This window comes from Coregonus lavaretus (genome assembly GCF_964263955.1).
Source record: "Coregonus lavaretus genome assembly, chromosome: 31".
Classification (NCBI taxonomy): domain Eukaryota; kingdom Metazoa; phylum Chordata; class Actinopteri; order Salmoniformes; family Salmonidae; genus Coregonus; species Coregonus lavaretus.
Window position 1 is genome coordinate 28,813,539 of NC_140018.1, and position 19,613 is coordinate 28,833,151.

The 19,613-nt window shown below is 42.4% G+C and overlaps 1 protein-coding gene across 1 annotated transcript in view; it reads left to right on the forward strand.

The window, feature by feature from the left end:
• The window catches only part of rngtt (RNA guanylyltransferase and 5'-phosphatase), a 184,538-nt gene that overhangs the window by 112,682 nt on the left and 52,243 nt on the right, over positions 1 to 19,613 (forward strand). The window contains exon 13 of the mRNA XM_084148967.1: positions 7,203 to 7,271. Within this exon, the coding sequence (XP_084005093.1) occupies positions 7,203 to 7,271 (69 nt within the window). The remainder of the gene's footprint in view (positions 1 to 7,202; positions 7,272 to 19,613) is intronic.

Genomic DNA, 19,613 nt, shown 5'->3' on the forward strand with positions numbered 1-19,613 from the left:
CAGTGTAAAAACAAAGGGGGGGGGGGGGTCATTTGATTAATTGTTCAGCAGTCTTATGGCTTGGGGGTAGAAGCTGTTAAGGAGCCTTTTGGACCTAGACTTGGCGCTCCGGTACCGCTTGCCGTGCTGTAGCAGAGAGAACAGTCTTTGACATGGGTGACTGGAGTCTTTGACAATTTTTTGGGGCCTTCCTCTGACAACACTCTGGTTCTTGTAAAGAGACTCTGCAATGTGACATTTGGAGATATTTTAGCAGCCACATTGCATTGCTACCACCACCTGTGGTGACGTTTGAAATGTGTGACGCATTGTCAACTGTTTTCAGCGTTTGTTTTGTGTTTGAGTAAAATGCTATTTACAGAGATAATGAGTAAATGATGGCTATGAAATTGAACTCTACTTTAATTTCTATTTCACTGTTATTTATGAACATGTAAATTGAGTTGTTTGTTTAACACAAATGTAGTGTTTGCATGCAAGGTACTTTGTTTGTCTGTCTTGTCTGAAAGAATGACAAAATCAGTGGTGGAAAAAGTACCCAAATGTCATACTTCAGTAAAAGTAAAGATAACTTTAAAGAAAATGGCTCACCCAGTAAAATACTACTTGAGTAAAAGTCTAAGAGTATTTGGTTTTAAATATACTTAAGTATCAAAAGTAAATGTAATTGCTAAAATATACTTAAGTGTCAAAATTAAAAGTATAAATAATTTTAAATTCCTTATATTAAGCAAACCAGACGGCACAATTTTATTTTTATATACAGTGGGGGGAAAAAAGTATTTAGTCAGCCACCAATTGTGCAAGTTCTCCCACTTAAAAAGATGAGAGAGGCCTGTAATTTTCATCATAGGTACACGTCAACTATGACAGACAAAATGAGAGAGAAAAATCCAGAAAATCACATTGTAGGATTTTTAAGGAATTGATTTGCAAATTATGGTGGAAAATAAGTATTTGGTCAATAACAAAAGTTTTTCAATACTTTGTTATATACCCTTTGTTGGCAATGACACAGGTCAAACGTTTTCTGTAAGTCTTCACAAGGTTTTCACACACTGTTGCTGGTATTTTGGCCCATTCCTCCATGCAGATCTCCTCTAGAGCAGTGATGTTTGGGGGCTGTCGCTGGGACCTTGAAATGCTTCTTACGAAGCCACTCCTTCGTTGCCCGGGATCATTGTCATGCTGAAAGACCCAGCCACGTTTCATCTTCAATGCCCTTGCTGATGGAAGGAGGTTTTCACTCAAAATCTCACGATACATGGACGCATTCATTCTTTCCTTTACACGGATCAGTCGTCCTGGTCCCTTTGCAGAAAAACAGCCCCAAAGCATGATGTTTCCACCCCATGCTTCACAGTAGGTATGGTGTTCTTTGGATGCAACTCAGTATTCTTTGTCCTCCAAACACGACGAGTTGAGTTTTTACCAAAAAGTTATATTTTGGTTTCATCTGACCATATGACATTCTCCCAATCCTCTTCTGGATCATCCAAATGCACTCTAGCAAACTTCAGACGGGCCTGGACATGTACTGGCTTAAGCAGGGGGACACGTCTGGCACTGCAGGATTTGAGTCCCTGGCGGCGTAGTGTGTTACTGATGGTAGGCTTTGTTACTTTGGTCCCAGCTCTCTGCAGGTCATTCACTAGGTCCCCCCGTCTGGTTCTGGGATTTTTGCTCACCGTTCTTGTGATCATTTTGACCCCACGGGGTGAGATCTTGCGTGGAGCCCCAGATCGGGGGAGATTATCAGTGGTCTTGTACAGTGGGGAAAAAAAGTATTTAGTCAGCCACCAATTGTGCAAGTTCTCCCACTTAAAAATATGAGAGAGGCCTGTAATTTTCATCATAGGTACACGTCAACTATGACAGAGAAAATGAGAAAAAAAAATCCAGAAAATCACATTGTAGGATTTTTAATGAATTTATTTGCAAATTATGGTGGAAAATAAGTATTTGGTCAATAACAAAAGTTTCTCAATACTTTGTTATATACCCTTTGTTGGCAATGACACAGGTCAAACGTTTTCTGTAAGTCTTCACAAGGTTTACACACACTGTTGCTGGTATTTTGGCCCATTCCTCCATGCAGATCTCCTCTAGAGCAGTGATGTTTTGGGGCTGTCGATGGGCAATACGGACTTTCAACTCCCGCCAAAGATTTTCTATGGGGTTGAGATCTGGAGACTGGCTAGGCCACTCCAGGACCTTGAAATGCTTCTTACGAAGCCACTCCTTCGTTGCCCGGGCGGTGTGTTTGGGATCATTGTCATGCTGAAAGACCCAGCCACGTTTCATCTTCAATGCCCTTGCTGATGGAAGGAGGTTTTCACTCAAAATCTCATGATACATGGCCCCATTCATTCTTTCCTTTACACGGATCAGTCGTCCTGGTCCCTTTGCAGAAAAACAGCCCCAAAGCATGATGTTTCCACCCCCATGCTTCACAGTAGGTATGGTGTTCTTTGGATGCAACTCAGCATTCTTTGTCCTCCAAACACGACGAGTTGAGTTTTTACCAAAAAGTTATATTTTGGTTTCATCTGACATTCTCCCAATCCTCTTCTGGATCATCCAAATGCACTCTAGCAAACTTCAGACGGGCCTGGACATGTACTGGCTTAAGCAGGGGGACACGTCTGGCACTGCATGATTTGAGTCCCTGGCAGCGTAGTGTGTTACTGATGGTAGGCTTTGTTACTTTGGTCCCAGCTCTCTGCAGGTCATTCACTAGGTCCCCCCGTGTGGTTCTGGGATTTTTGCTCACCGTTCTTGTGATCATTTTGACCCCACAGGGTGAGATCTTGCGTAGAGCCCCAGATCGAGGGAGATTATCAGTGGTCTTTTATGTCTTCCATTTCCTAATAATTGCTCCCACAGTTGATTTCTTCAAACCAAGCTGCTTACCTATTGCAGATTTAGTCTTCCCAGCCTGGTGCAGGTCTACAATTTTGTTTCTGGTGTCCTTTGACAGCTCTTTGGTCTTGGCCATAGTGGAGTTTGGAGTGTGACTGTTTGAGGTTGTGGACAGGTGTCTTTTATACTGATAACAACTTCAAACAGGTGCCATTAATACAGGTAACGAGTGGAGGACAGAGGAGCCTCTTAAAGAAGAAGTTACAGGTCTGTGAGAGCCAGAAATCTTGCTTGTTTGTAGGTGACCAAATACTTATTTTCCACCATCATTTGCAAATAAATTCATTAAAAATCCTACAATGTGATTTTCTGGAATTTTTTTTCTCATTTTGTCTGTCATAGTTGACGTGTACCTATGATGAAAATTACAGGCCTCTCTCATCTTTTTAAGTGGGAGAACTTGCACAATTGGTGGCTGACTAAATACTTTTTTCCCCACTGTATGTCTTCCATTTCCTAATAATTGCTCCCACTGTTGATTTCTTCAAACCAAGCTGCTTACCTATTGCAGATTCAGTCTTCCCAGCCTGGTGCAGGTCTACAATTTTGTTTCTGGTGTCCTTTGACAGCTCTTTGGTCTTGGCCATAGTGGAGTTTGGAGTGTGACTGTTTGAGGTTGTGGACAGGTGTCTTTTATACTGATAACAAGTTCAAACAGGTGCCATTAATACAGGTAACGAGTGGAGGACAGAGGAGCCTCTGTCTTGCTTGTTTGTTGGTGACCAAATACTTATTTTCAACCATAATTTGCAAATAAATTCATTAAAAATCCTACAATGTGATTTTCAGGATTTTTTCCCCCTCAATTTGTCTGTCATAGTTGACGTGTACCTATGATGAAAATTACAGGCCTCTCTCATCTTTTTAAGTGGGAGAACTTGCACAATTGGTGGCTGACTAAATACTTTTTTGCCCCACTGTATATATATTTTTTTTAAACAGATAGCCAGGGGCTGTCTCCAACACTCAGACATCATTTACAAATGAAGCATGTGTGTTTAGTAAATCCGCCAGATTAGAGGCAGTAGGGCTGACCAGGGATGTTCTCTTGATAAGTGTGTGAATTTGAAAAAATATCTGTCCTTCTACTTAAGTGCTTTACACCACTGGAAAGATGAATGAATGAATGAATGAATGAATGAACTGAACTGTGAGTTGAGTTTATTCCTACTATGAGGCTGCTGTACAGTGCCCATATTTTACCAAAAATAGAACTGTTGGGCCATAATGACCATCGTTATGTTTTGAGGAAAAAGGGGGTTGCTTGCAAGCCGAAGAACACCATCCCATCCGTGAAGCACGGGGGTGGCAGCATCATGCTGTGGGGGTGCTTTGCTGCAGGAGGGACTGGTGCACTTCACAAAATAGATGGCATCATGAGGAAGGAAAATTATGTGGATATATTGAAGCAACATCTCAAGACATCAGTCAGGAAGTTAAAGCTTGGTCGCAAATGGGTCTTCCAAATGGACAATGACCCCAAACATACTTCCAAAGTTGTGGCAAAATGGCTTAAGGACAACAAAGTCACAGTATTGGAGTGGCCATCACAAAGCCCTGACCTCAATCCTATAGAAAATGTGTGGGCAGAACTGAAAAGGCGTGTGCGAGCAAGGAGGCCTACAAACCTGACTCAGTTACACTAGCTCTGTCAGGAGGAATGGGCCAAAATTCACCCAACTTATTGTGGGAAGCTTCTGGAAGGCTACCCGAAACGTTACAGGTTGTGATGCAACAAAATAGGAAAAACGTCAAGGGGGATGAATACATTTGCAAGGCACTGTATTAATTACATGTTAGATGGTGTATCAATACACCCAGTCACTACAAAGATACAGGCGTCCTTCTTAACTCAGTTGCCAGAGAGGAAGGAAACCGCTCAGGGATTTCACCGTAAGGCCAATGGTGACTTTAAAGCAGGTACAGAGTTTAATGGCTGTGGTAGGAGAAAACTGAGGATGGATCAACATTGTATTTATTCCACAATACTAACCTAATTAACAGAGTGAAAAGAAGGAAGCCTGCACAGAATACAAATATTCCAAAACATGCATCCTGTTTGCAACAAGGCATTAAAGTAATACTGCAAAACATTTTGGCAATGCAAATAACTTTTTGTCCGGAATACAAACTGTTATGTTTGGTGCAAATCCAATACAATGCATTACTGAGTACTACTACTCTCCATATTTTCAAGAATAGTAGTGGCTGCATCATGTTATGGGAATGCTTGTAATAGTTAAGTACTGGGGAGTTTTTTTTGTTTTTTCCAGGATAAAAAAGAAACAGAATGGAGCTAAGCACAGGCAAAATCCTAGAGAAAAACCTGGTTCAGTCCGCTTCCCACCAGGCCTGGTTGGTAGAGTGCTGCAGAGATGGTTGTCCTTCTGGAAGATTCTCCCATCTACAAAGATGAACTCTGGAGCTCTGTCAGAGTGACCATCAGGTTCTCAGTCACCTCCCTGACCAATGCCCTTCTCCCCCGATTGCTCAGTTTGGCCGGGCGGCCAGCTCTAGGATGAGTCTTGGTGGTTTCAAACTTCACCCATTTAAGAATGATGGAAGCCACTGTGTTCTTGTGGACCTTCAATGCTGCAGAAATGTTTTGGTACCCTTCTCCAGATCTGTGCCTCGACACAATCCTGTCTCGGAGCTCTACGGACAATTCCTTTGACCTCATGGCTTGGTTTTTGCTCTGACATGCACTGTCAACTGTGGGACCTTATATAGACAGGTGTGGGCCTTTCCAAATCATGACCAATCGATTGAATTCACCACAGGTGGACAATCAAGTTGTAGAAACATCTCAAGAATGATCAACAGGGGCACCTGAGCTCAATTTTGAGTCTCATAGCAAAGGGTCTGAATGCTTATGTAAATAATAATACATTTGCGAACATTTCTAAAAACCTGTTTGCTTTGTCATTATGGGGTGTTGTGTGTAGATTGGTGAGGAAAAATAATGTAATCCATTGAAGAATAAGGCTGTAACTCAACAAAATGTGGAATAAGTCAAGGAGTAGGAATACTTTCTGAAGGCACTATCAACTATGGATTGTGATTTCTTGTTTTTATTTTCTATTTGTTGCTAGCCATTCTACTGCACTGTTGGAGCTAGTAACAAAAGCATTTAGCTTCACCTGCAAATCTGTGTCGAGACCAATAAATGTTGATTTAATTTTATTTTAAATGTTCTACAATTGTGATCACAGTTTTCAGCATGAGACTTAGCAGTATTGTGCAGGCTCAGGCTTTGTTGTCAGCCAGTGTCACTAATGTTTTTAGATTCATCCCCACAGTGGTTGATTCAACAAGGACTGGGTGCTTCTCAATCTCGGGATACAAAGCCTTAGACTATTAGGGACTCTTCCCCACCGCACGATTCCTTTGAGTTTAGGCTATGTGCTTACTCTATAATGCAGATCATGGTCATATTAGTACTTCAAGGTATGAACGTGCTTTGCAAATTCTTAGTTTCTTACTTAGTCCTCTTTGTTCCCGGAGGAACATAGGGCCTGTACTAAAGATTTCCAATGCTGTCGAACAAATTCTGCAGTGACCATAATCTTAATCTCTCTGGCCCTGAGCTTTAACGTTAGCCTAATTTACGCCACTCTAAATGATCTGCTCATGGCTGCTCTTCATTTGAAGACCATTTTCATTCAGACCAGCTAGTTGACAATGTAGTACAACTTCATCTCAGAATAATGTAGATTGTCTTTCGCTGAACGTCTGTCCTACAGTCATCCTTAATCGAGGAGCTGAACAAGCATCTCTTTTCCTGCCATCATGAGCCTAATTATTCCTGTAGTCTATTTCGGTCATTAACCTAGGCCTTAACTGTCAAATGGTGTGCAACTGTGCATTGATGTTTCCAACTTGATTGATGCGTGTTTGATACAGTAACAAGAAAGACAATACATTATGTGTGTTACAGTATATTGATTGGTTGGTTGCAAAGATGTCCTCCTGCATAGTTCTACAGGGATTGCTTTGCTGCATTCTAATAGAAACCATGGTTTCGTCCCAAATGGCACCGTATTCCTTACATAGTGTGCTACTTTTGACCAGATGGCCTGTAGGGCTCTGGTCAGAAGTAGTGCACTATAAAGGTAATAGCGTGCCATTTGGGATGCAGTCCATGGTTATTATGTGTGCGCTTATAGGAGGATATAGATGTCATTCTATTCCCCACTCCAGTTTATTATTTCCATTCCTTGCTGTACAGAAACTGTCCTTCTGTCCTGTTGCTGATGATATCTCCTGTTATGTTTTTCCAGCTCCTGGAAGGCAGCTTCACGTCCCAGGTCAGCCATGAAGTCGACGGCCTTATCTTCCAGCCGTGCGGGGTGAGTCTTAACCTCTTATAGATCTGACCCTTTTCTTCTATTTTTGCCTAGAATGACACACCCAAATCTAACTGCCTGTAACTCAGGACCTGAAGCAATGATGCCATTTGATACCATTTGAAAGGAAACACTTTGAAGTTTGTGGAAATGTGAAATTAATGTAGGAGAATATAACACATTAGATCTGGTAAAAAATAATACAAACAACAAAACGTGTTTTCTATTTTTTTTTTTGTTCCATCATCTTTGAAATGCAAGAGAAAGGCCACAATATAATATTGCAGTTTAGGCGCAATTTAGATGTTGGCCACTAGATGGCAGCAGTGTGTGCAAAGTTTTAGATTGATCCAGTGAAGCGTTGCAATACTGGACTATTTTGTATCAAGTCTGCCAAAATGTGCCGAATTGGTCAATTGGTACATTTTCAAGTACATAACTATAGAGAACATACAACAATGATATGGTAATACAAAATGTAAGTTTACACACTCCCAGGAATGTCATACATGATGGATTATTAGCTTATCCACTAACTTTCACACATCTAGATGGCCAGTCGGGGTGGGTGTGGCGCCAGAGACAGCAAAGGTTCAAACTGTAGAACCCAGTTCCTACATTTGCATATAAAAATGGATTTTATCAAACATAATTATGCTACATTTTATGTCTGGGACCCTCAGGATGACAAATCAGAGCAAGATTACTGAATGTAAGTACATTATTTACCTTCAGAGGTGAATGTATCAAACCAGTTGCCGTCGTAAGTTTTTTGTTATTGTGCACTCTCCTCGAACAATAGCATGGTATTTTTTTTCACTGTAATAGCTACTGTAAATTGGACAGTGCAGTTAGATTAACAATAATTTAAGCTTTCTGCCCATATAAGACATGTCTATGTCCTGGAAAGTTTGCTGTTACTTACAACAGTCATGCTAATCACATTAGCACACTTTAGCTCAACCGTCCCGTATACGGGACACAGATCCCGTAGAGGTTAAACACTGTTATTTGTGTCAGAGCAGTGGCCTATCTCTACAGGCTAATTGCACAACAGCACCAAGTTTTCATCAACCTCTCTCTAAATAAGGCAGCAGGGTAGGACTCAGCCTCAGGTTTCTGGAGAAGGTTATTTCAAATTAAATCACATTTTATTTGTCACATATCCCGAATACAACAGGTGTAGACCTTACAGTGAAATGCTTACTTACAAGCCCTTAACCAACAATGCAGTTTTAAGAAAAATAAGTGTTATGTAAAGAAAATCCACGGGGGGCCGGGGGGGCCAGTATGAAAATGCACTCACTAACTGTAAGTCGCTCTGGATAAGAGTGTCTGCTAAATGACAATTACATTTATTTTTATTTTTTATGAATAAGTAAAAAAAAAAAAAAAGAAAGAAATATATATATATATATATAATGATAATTAAAGAGCTGCAGTAAAATAACAGTAGCGAGGCTATATACAGGGGGTACCTGTACAGATTCAATGTGCGGGGGCACAGGTTAGTCGAGGTAATATGTACATGTAGGGTAGAGGTAAAGTGACTGCATAGATAATAAACAGAGAGTAGCAACAGCATTAAAAAGAGGGGGTGGGGGACAATGCAAATAGTCCGGGTAGCCATTTGATTAGCTGTTCAGAAGTCTTATGGCTTGGGGGTAGAAGCTGTTAAGAAGCCTTTTGGACCTAGACTTTTCGCTCCGGTACCGCTTGCCCTGCGGTAGCAGAGAGAACAGTCAATGACTTGGGTGGCTGGAGTCTGGCAAATTTTAGGGCCTTCTTCTGACAACGCCTGGTATAGAGGTCCTGGATGGCAGGAAGCTTGGCCCCAGTGATGTACTGGGCCGTACGCACTACCCTCTGTAGTGCCTTGCGTTCGGAGGCCGAGCAGTTGCCATACCAGGCAGTGATGCAACCAGTCAGGATGCTCTCGATGGTGCAGCTGTAGAATGTTTTGAGGATCTGAGGACCCATGCCAAATCTTTTCAGTCTCCTGAGGGGGAATAGGCTTTGTCTTAAGACTCCTGAACAGCTAATCATGGCTACCCGGACTATTTGCACTGCCCCCCCCACCCCATCTTTTTACGATGCTGCTACTCTGTTAATTATTTATGCATAGTCACTTTAACTCTACCCACATGTACATATTACTTCAACTACCTCAACTAGCCGGTGCCCCCGCACATTGACTCTGCACCGGTACACCCCTGTATATATAGCCTCCCTACTGTTATTTTATTTTACTTCTGCTCTTTTTTCTCAACACTTTTTTGCTGTTGTTCTATTTTACATTTTTATAAAAAAATTAATGCACTGTTGGTTAAGCGCTGTAAGTAAGCATTTCACTGTAATGTCTACACCTGTTGTATTCGGCGCATGTGGCCAATAAAATTTGATTTGATTTGATGCTCGGAGTACACGTCCTGGTAATCCGTCTGGCCCTGCGGCCTTGTGAATATTGACCTGTTTAAAGGTCTTACTCACATCGGCTACGGAGAGCGTGATCACACAGTCTTCCGGAACAGCTGATGCTCTCATGCGTGCTTCAGTGTTGCTTGCCTCGAAGCGAGCATAGAAGTAATTTAGCTTGTCTGGTAGGCTCGTGTCACTGGGCAGCTCGCGGCTGTGCTTCTCTTTATAATCCGTAATAGTTTGCAAGCCCTGCCACATCCCACGAGCGTCGGAGCCGGTGTAGTACGATTCAATCTTAGTCCTGTATTGACTCAAATCAAATCAAATCAAATTTTATTGGTCACATGCGCCGAATACAACAGGTGCAGACATTACAGTGAAATGCTTACTTACAGCCCTTAACCAACAGTGCATTTATTTTAAACAAAAAAAGTAAGAATAAAACAACAACAAAAAAAAGTGTTGAGAAAAAAAGAGCAGAAGTAAAATAAAGTGACAGGGTTCGTCGGAGGGCATAGCAGGTTTATTATAAGCGTCCGGGTTGGAGTCCTGCTCCTTGAATGCGGCAGCTCTACCCTTTAGCTCAGTGCGGATGTTGCCTGTAATCCATGGCTTCTGGTTGGGGTATGTACGTACGGTCACTGTAGGGACGACGTCATCAATGTACTTATTAATGAAGCCATTACCTGATGTGGTGTACTCCTCAATGCCATCGGAAGAATCCCGGAACATATTCCAGTCTGTGCTAGCAAAACAGTCCTGTAGCTTAGCATCTGCGTCATCTGACCACTTCTTTATTGAGCGAGTCACTGGTACTTCCTGCTTTAGTTTTTGCTTGTAAGCAGGAATCGGGAGGATAGAATAATGGTCAGATTTGCCAAATGGAGGGCGAGGGAGTAAAGGTGGTCTAGAGTTTTTTTGCCTCTTGTTGCACATTTAACATGCTGCTAAAAATGAGGTCAAACGGATTTAAGTTTCCCCAGCCACTAGGTGCGCCGCCTCTGGATGAGCATGTTCTTGTGTGCTTATGGCTTATACATCTCGTTGAGTGTGATCTTAGTGCCAGCATCAGTTTGTGGTGGTAAATAGTCAGCTACGAAAAATATTGGTAAATACTGTGGTCTACAGCTTATCATGAGATACTCTGCCTCAGGCGAGCAAAACGACTTCCTTAATTTTAGATTTTGTGAACCAGCTGTTATTTACAAATATACACAGACTGCCCCCCCTTGTCTTACCGGAGGCAGCTGTTCTATCTTGCCGATGCACCGAAAACCCTGCCAGCTGTATGTTATCCATGTCGTTGTTCAGCCACGACTTGGTGAAACATAAGATATTCGTTTTTAATGTCCTGTTGGTAGTATATTCTTGATCGGCGCTCATCCATTTTATTATCTAATGATTGTATGTTGGCTAATAGGACTGATGGTAGAGGCAGATTAGCCACTCGCCTTACAAGGCACCCCGACTTACGTCCCCGATATCTCCGTCTCTTCTTCGTGCAAATTAGGGGATTTGGCCTTGTCGCATCCGAGTCGTTAAAGAAAAAATCTTTGTCCAGTACGAGGTGAGTAATCATTGTCGTGATATCCAGAAGCTATTTTCGGTCATAAGAGACAGTGGAAGAAACATTATGTACAAAATAAGTTACAAATAACGTGAAAAAACACACACAATAGCACAATTGGTAAGGAGCCCGTAAAACGGCAGCCATCTCCTCCTGGTCAGTCACCTCTACCTGCCCTCCTGTCATTGTGAAACCTGCACTTACACAGTCCACAGGCCAGATATCTGTGTGGAACAGCCACTTTCAGCACTATAAAAGGGACAAGGTAGGTAGGCCACCTCTGCTTTGTGTTGGAGGGAAATATCAGTTTCTACCAACACCGCTGTTAAGATGTTATGATGATGATGATATTATTACAGTAGCGGTCCCGGGGAAGATTACCCTTGTCTGGGGCATGAATCATGGTCTTTCATCATCTGCCTCCCTCAAGGAGGCACAGTGTCCCCTATTTGGATAGTTTGCAGAGACTTGTTTTTCTCTGGAGCGATACAACATGGCTCTGTACATAGTCAATTAATTACCACAACATCACCTCAGGCAGATGACCGATAGTGTCTTCACAGCGTAACGGAAGGGATGGCATTTAGAGAGAGGGAGACGTGATGGAGGTAAGTAGAACCAGAAGTGGCGTGCAGCTGTGCACACCTGCAGGCATTCAGATTGATTGGGCGCAGGGAGGCAGAGTGTTTTACATACAAATTACTATTAGAGTCTGACTCAGTGTCTTATCTCTGATGATGCACATTGTGCGACGTGCATCAACCCTGTTTCTTCCAAATACTGGTGGAGTACTACCTTCAAGAATTCTCTAGTTTGGTGCCACAGGTGTTAGACATTATTTTCATAAAAAATATACTTTCCTCAGTCTGTGCTTTAGTCAGTTGCTACTGTAGGTCAAACAAACTATCACACTATGTATTTAACTACTCCTTCCTTTCTTGTGTTGAGGGCTGTTTTGCCCTGACCTTCTGAGTTCTCATTTATTTGCCATCAGGAGCCTTGTCTTCTTCCTTATGTCTGTGTGTTACAGTATTGATTTCATATCCCGGTCCAGCTGCAAATCATTGAGTAGCAACAGCAAAGTGATTGATCATCACTGAAATAGCCAAACCAGGAGATGGGACTGTTTGACAAAGACAACGGCTCAATAGAAGGGAAGTAAAATGACATAGAGCCTTTCCCCTAACTAGGAAATGAGGGTAGATTTGGACTCAAGCTATCCAACCTGTTTGCCTATATCCCTTGAGCTGAATGTTCCTTCGATCAGTCGTTAGTTCACAGGTGAAATGTGGTGAATTGATAATAGAGAAATATTTATATTCCTTCTTTGGGCCGGAGGGAAAGCTAGTCCAGCCATGCACCTGCTAGAAGAAAACAGCTTTTCAAATCATGTTGTCATATCCCTATGGGCAAAACAATGGCCATGGCTTTTTTTCTTATTATCCAAATTGTCAGATTGGATTCCCACTCAAGTGACTGTGCATCAAGGAATCAAGTTTCGCCTCGAATAACAGCACTAGCCATTTAAGTCAGTCCATTTTGTCTGAAAGTAGCAACAGCCTGAGATCACTCACCTCTACAACTCGTTCTGTCGGTCTGCATCCCCCCCTCCTCGCCGTAAACAAACAGTTATGGTTATACCTGTAATTTCAGAAATAATAATTTGAGAATATGAAAAGCTCAGTAGCTATCAGGTAGCAGGAGCCAGTCTCCTGGGTGTGCTGGGCTGGGAATTTAGGCTGCAGACTGCAGGTTTGAAGCGGCTGCAGCAGCCCCGCACTCCACCGGAACACATAGAGAGTGGCTGGCTCTCCAAAGTGAATAGGCGTCTCTTTCAGGGGAACTAATTGATGTGTCGTTTTATGTTATTAATATCACAGTGCTGATTTCCTGTTCCCCCATTATAGCCGCGTACTTTGGGTGCTCCCATATGGCACCCTATGTCCATTAAAGTGCAGTACCTTTGACCAGGGCGCATAGGGCTCTGGTCAAAAGTAGTCCACTATATAAGGAATATGGTGCCTAAGCCTCTGTCTGCATACCCAATGTTTGTATTGCTTGTATTGATGTAGCCTAGCTGAGGGTCAGAGTGCCTTCTGTGACTGATGGGTGCACCAGATAAGTTCTCAGCTCTGACTAAGAGGAGGATTGGATGCACACTGGCCTTTTCCGAGGTTTGGATGCTTATGTGGTGGTCTGATGTGGGACCGACCTGGCCGAGCTATCTATAGGCTTGCAACATAGTACCCTCCAAGCTCATCACTAAGCTCAGGGCCCTGTGTCTGAATCCCTCCCTGTGCAACTGAGTCCTAGACGGGCCGACCCCAAGTGGTGAAGGTAGGCAACAACACCTCCGCCACGATGATCCTGAACACGGAGGCCCCACAGGGGTGCGTGCTCAGCCCCCTCCTGTACTCCCTGTTCACCCATGACTACGTGGCGTGCACATCACTGACAACTTGAAATGGTACCTTCATACAGAGAGCATGGTGAAGAAGGCACAACAACGCCTCTTCAACTTCAGGAGGCTGAAGAAATTCAGCTTCGCCCCTAAGACCGTCACAAACGTCTACAGATGCACCATTGAGAGCACCCTGTCGGGCTGTATCACCGCCTGGTACGGCAATTTCACCGTCCGCAACCGCAGGGCTCTCCAGAGGGCACACTGCCTGCCCTCCTGGATATCTACAGCACCCTGTGTCACAGGAAGGCCAAGAAGATCATCAAGGACCTCAGCCACTCGAGCCACAGCCTGTTCACCACGCTACCATTTAGAAGGCGGAGACAGTACAGGTCATAGTATGTGAGCTGAGTTGAGCGGTTGGAAATCTCACTCCTGGTGCTCCACGTACTTTCCAACCGCGCCACTAAAAACCACTTCGCTCTCACAGGGGGAAAAAAACTGCAGCTCCAAATTCGCTCCATTCATTAAAATCACAATTTAACCAACACCCATCTATTTTTGTGACTACCTGGACCTACCATTTGGTTTTGAAATATTGAAACCAAACCATATGGATTTGAATGAAAAATATTTGAATAAACATGAAAAGGTGCATGTAAGAAGCGAACATCATTTCAAACAGGCTACATGTCATATTAAACAGCATATAAACACGCTAAATAGGTCAGGAGCCAGACAGGGAGCCTAAGAAGGAATTACAAATAATTATTTAGGCTATATTATTTCAATTATTTCCAGGCTATAGCCTACACAGGAATACATTGTGAAGCATTTGCGAATGCGACACAATATACAGGTAGGGACATAAAGTGCTCAGCATTTAAACAACATTTCGTTGTATTAAATCATTATAGTCTATAAATTGCACATATAGGCTGACTTAGAATTAAATAAAAAAATTAACGAAAAATGACTTAGTGCCTTTGAATAAATTTTTTGAATAAATTTTTAGAAACACGAGTTTGGCCAGTCTGTGGCTTCAGGCTCATTCGATGGTGGCTGGAGCGCAGGCCAGCAGCGGAGAATACCCTCTCCGCACTTGCAGAGCCACTGGGGACGCTGAACACCCTTTTGGCCACTCTTGCCAGGCTGGGCAGAGATGCAGAGTTTTTTAAAATATATATATACAGTGGGGAGAACAAGTATTTGATACACTGCCGATTTTGCAGGTTTTCCTACTTACAAAGCATGTAGAGGTCTGTAATTTTTATCATAGGTACACTTCAACTGTGAGAGACGGAATCTAAAACAAAAATCCAGAAAATCACATTGTATGATTTTTAAGTAATTAATTTGCATTTTATTGCATGACATAAGTATTTGATACATCAGAAAAGCAGAACTTAATATTTGGTACAGAAACCTTTGTTTGCAATTACAGAGATCATACGTTTCCTGTAGGTCTTGACCAGGTTTGCACACAGTGCAGCAGGGATTTTGGCCCACTCCTCCATACAGACCTTCTCCAGATCCTTCAGGTTTCGGGGCTGTCGCTGGGCAATATGGACTTTCAGCTCCCTCCAAAGATTTTCTATTGGGTTCAGGTCTGGAGACTGGCTAGGCCACTCCAGGACCTTGAGATGCTTCTTACGGAGCCACTCCTTAGTTGCCCTGGCTGTGTGTTTCGGGTCGTTGTCATGCTGGAAGACCCAGCCACGACCTATCTTCAATGCTCTTACTGAGGGAAGGAGGTTGTTGGCCAAGATCTCGCGATACATGGCCCCATCCATCCTCCCCTCAATACGGTGCAGTCGTCCTGTCCCCTTTGCAGAAAAACATCCCCAAAGAATGATGTTTCCACCTCCATGCTTCACGGTTGGGATGGTGTTCTTGGGGTTGTACTCATCCTTCTTCCTCCAAACACGGCGAGTGGAGTTTAGACCAAAAAACTATATTTTTGTCTCATCAGACCACATGACCTTCTCCCATTCCTCCTCTGGATCATCCAGATGGTCATTGGCTAACTTCAGACGGGCCTGGACATGCGCTGGCTTGAGCAGGGGGACCTTGCGTGCGCTGCAGGATTTTAATCCATGACGGCGTAGTGTGTTACTAATGGTTTTCTTTGAGACTGTGGTCCCAGCTCTCTTCAGGTCATTGACCAGGTCCTGCCGTGTAGTTCTGGGCTGATCCCTCACCTTCCTCATGATCATTGATGCCCCAAGAGATGAAATCTTGCATGGAGCCCCAGACCGAGGGTGATTGACCGTCATCTTGAACTTCTTCCATTTCCTAATAATTGCGCCAACAGTTGTTGCCTTCTCACCAAGCTGCTTGCCTATTGTCCTGTAGCCCATCCCAGCCTTGTGCAGGTCTACAATTTTATCCCTGATGTCCTTACACAGCTCTCTGGTCTTGGCCATTGTGGAGAGGTTGGAGTCTGTTTGATTGAGTGTGTGGTCAGGTGTCTTTTATACAGGTAACGAGTTCAAACAGGTGCAGTTAATACAGGTAATGTGTGGAGAACAGGAGGGCTTCTTAAAGAAAAACGAAAAGGTCTGTGAGAGCTGGAATTCTTACTGGTTGGTAGGTGATCAAATACTTATGTCATGCAATAAAATGCAAATGAATTACTTAAAAATCATACAATGTGATTTTCTGGATTTTTGTTTTAGATTCCGTCTCTCACAGTTGAAGTGTACCTATGATAAAAATTACAGACCTCTACATGCTTTGTAGGTAGAAAAACCTGCAAAATCGGCAGTGTATCAAATACTTGTTCTCCCCACTGTATATATATATTAGGCCTAAAGGTTTTTTGACAAAATAAGCCAATCAAAATGGAAAGTCCTTGAACGTGGGAATATGCAAGGCCTATTGGGCCAAAATCAATTAGGGCCTATTGTATAGAAAATAGAACAAAAATGAACTAAACCTTTAAGAGCTCAGATATTTTGCTACAATGACACACTTAGTTATCTACCCACCTCGTTCCTTTCTTTTAGAATGTGCACGTAGTGAGTACACCATCATGCTTTCGGGATACGTGTCTTTTCGGATTCCACAATGATTCTTTAGCTGTTGACACTACATCACCACACTCCCTCTCTTGCTTTTGGTCCTCATCTTTGTAAGTTACCTTGATTTTGCACCTGTGTGTGTTTATCAGTTTCTTTATTAAAATATGTAGCGAACTCCTTGACAGTAGCTAAAGCAAGGGGCTATAGCAGCACACAAGTAGACTACAAATGCATGCTGGGCCGGGCATGCCCTGAGCTCCTGAAGTGAGTGCTATTGGAGCGAAATTGGAACGGGCGAGAAAGCCGACGCACCAGCCTTTGCGAATCTCGCTCCGCGCTCCAGTCAAATTGGGCTCCAGCTGCGCTCCGCTCACATACTCTGGTGCAGGCGCAACAAAGCTGGGACGGAGAGACTGAGAAACAGCTTCTATCTCAAGGCCATCAGACTGTTAAACAGTTACCCTGCCCTGAACCTCAGTCTCTGTTCTAGCCGGCTACCCCCCGATACTCTACCCTGCACCTTAGAGACTGCTGCCCAATAAACTCTGGTTACTTTAATAATGTTTACATACTGTTTCACCCACTTGTATATGTATATACTGTATTCTAGTCTTGGCTCATCCTACAGTATATAACTTGTTTATTTTTCTGGATTATGTATTTTTATTTTATTTTATTGCTAGGTATTATTGCACTGTTGGAGCTAGAAACACAAGCATATCGCTGCTCCTGCGATAACATCTGCAAATCTGTGTACGCGACCAATAAACTTTGATTTGATTCAATTCACATTCATATCATGATGAACATTCAGTTGAAGAAGAACTCTTGATAGTTTGTCTTGATGAGCTATTTTGGAGCATTTGTACTGCCTTCGGTGAACAGCCTGCCCTGATTGCTTTTCATCATGTGTGAATTAAACCTGTCAGTGTGTTTTGAAGCTGTGGGCTGTGTGAAAATGTTCAAGACAAGTACAGGAAACAGGGAGACGGCTGTCCATACCATCCATCTTGTCAACAGGTCTCTTTACGTACTTAATAAAATTGTATTAGATATTTAATTGTAAGCCTACTGTAACTTAAACATCCGTTAATACAAGTCTTACAAAAATATAAATGTGTGCAGAATATTGTATGAAATATTCGGATGGTTAAAGGCCAACATTTGGTCATTTGAATTAAATCTGGTTGTTTCAATTTAAATTTGACTCGTTCCATTCTCCATTCTCTTGTTGATCTTATATCCTGGTCTTTATTAACAATTATTTTCGTTTTAAAGAATGTATTTTCTTCCTGAAGAACACCAACCGTTAACACCAACATCTCATTCAATTTAGTTTCGCTCACCAATTAGCTATTATGAGAGTTTTGGCTGGCTATTGTCCAATTTAATGGCTCATCAAGGCGTGAACTGTGACCAATGTCCATCACTACTGTAAGCCCAGTACTTTTATTCTAAAAATAAAAACACAGCGTCTACAGTAGTAAAAAAATATATTATTGAATTAGATACAAATAAAAAAGACTGCATCAGCCGTCGCCCGTATCTCTGCCCTCAGAGAATGTTTATCTTTCTGCTCATCTGCCTTCAATGACTCGAATAACTCTACATCACAGCTTCCGTTAGCCGGTAATAGCCGGCTTTTGTCCGATTTCAAAAAATTGAAAAGCCGATTAAATAAAATTGCCGCCGACCAATTGCCCCAGAGAAGAAGAAAAAAATCCCATTGCGAAAATAATGCTTTTAGCCTATTCATTGGCGGAAATACATTTGACTGATGCTGGTTTCTTATGCTTATTGGTCTATAGGTCAATTTGCATAATTTAGTGGAATTAAATTGGCACGTGTGTACAGTATATTAGTTATGTATCTTATTTATCACACGTGTACAGCATACAGATACAGAGCCTTGGAGTATAAAATCAGTCAACTTGCTGCTGCTGCAGAACCTTGTGGTGCTGCAGCAGCAGACATCAGTGATCTTCAGGTCGGAAAGTCAGCGCTCTAGAAAGAGGCCCGAATTCCGAGTTGGATGACTGTTAAAAAATATTTTTCCCAGTCGGAGCTCATTTTTTTCCCACTTCCCTGTTGTCTTGAATGCACTGAAGTTGGATATTTACGAGTTCCCAGTTCTCAGTTGTTTTGAACGCTGCATCAAACCGCAATGGAAGGCAGGCTTCATCAGCACATCACACACCACTTTGCGATGTGCTGGTGGCAGTATGCATTTTGAAAGCATATACACTATATACAGTTGAAGTCAGAAGTTTACATACACCTTAGCCAAATACATTTAAACTCAGTTTTTCACAATTTCTGACATTTAATCCTAGTAAATATTCCCTGTCTTAGGTCAGTTAGGATCACCACTTTATTTTAAGAATGTGAAATGTCAGAATAATAGTAGAGAGAATTATTTATTTCAGCTTTTATTTATTTCATCACATTCCCAGTGGATCAGAAGTTTACATACACTCAATTAGTATTTGGTAGCATTGCCTTTAAATTGTTTAACTTGGGTCAAACGTTTTGGGTAGCCTTCCACAAGCTTCCCACAATAAGTTGGGTGAATTTTGGCCCATTCCTCCTGACAGAGCTTTTGTAACAGAGTCAGGTTTGTAGGCCTCCTTGCTCGCACACGCTTTTTCAGTTCTGCCCACAAATGTTCTATAGGATTGAGGTCAGGGCTTTGTGATGGCCACTCCAATACCTTGACTTGTTGTCCTTAAGCCATTTTGCCACAACTTTGGATGTGTGCTTGGGGTCATTGTCCATTTGGAAGACCCATTTGCAACCAAGCTTTAACTTCCTGACTGGCTTGTTTATGGCGGTTTTGGAGCTGTGGCTTCTTCCTTGCTGAGCGGCTTTTCAGGTTATGTCGATATAGGACTTGTTTTACTGTGGATATAGATACTTTTGTACCTGTTTCCTCCAGC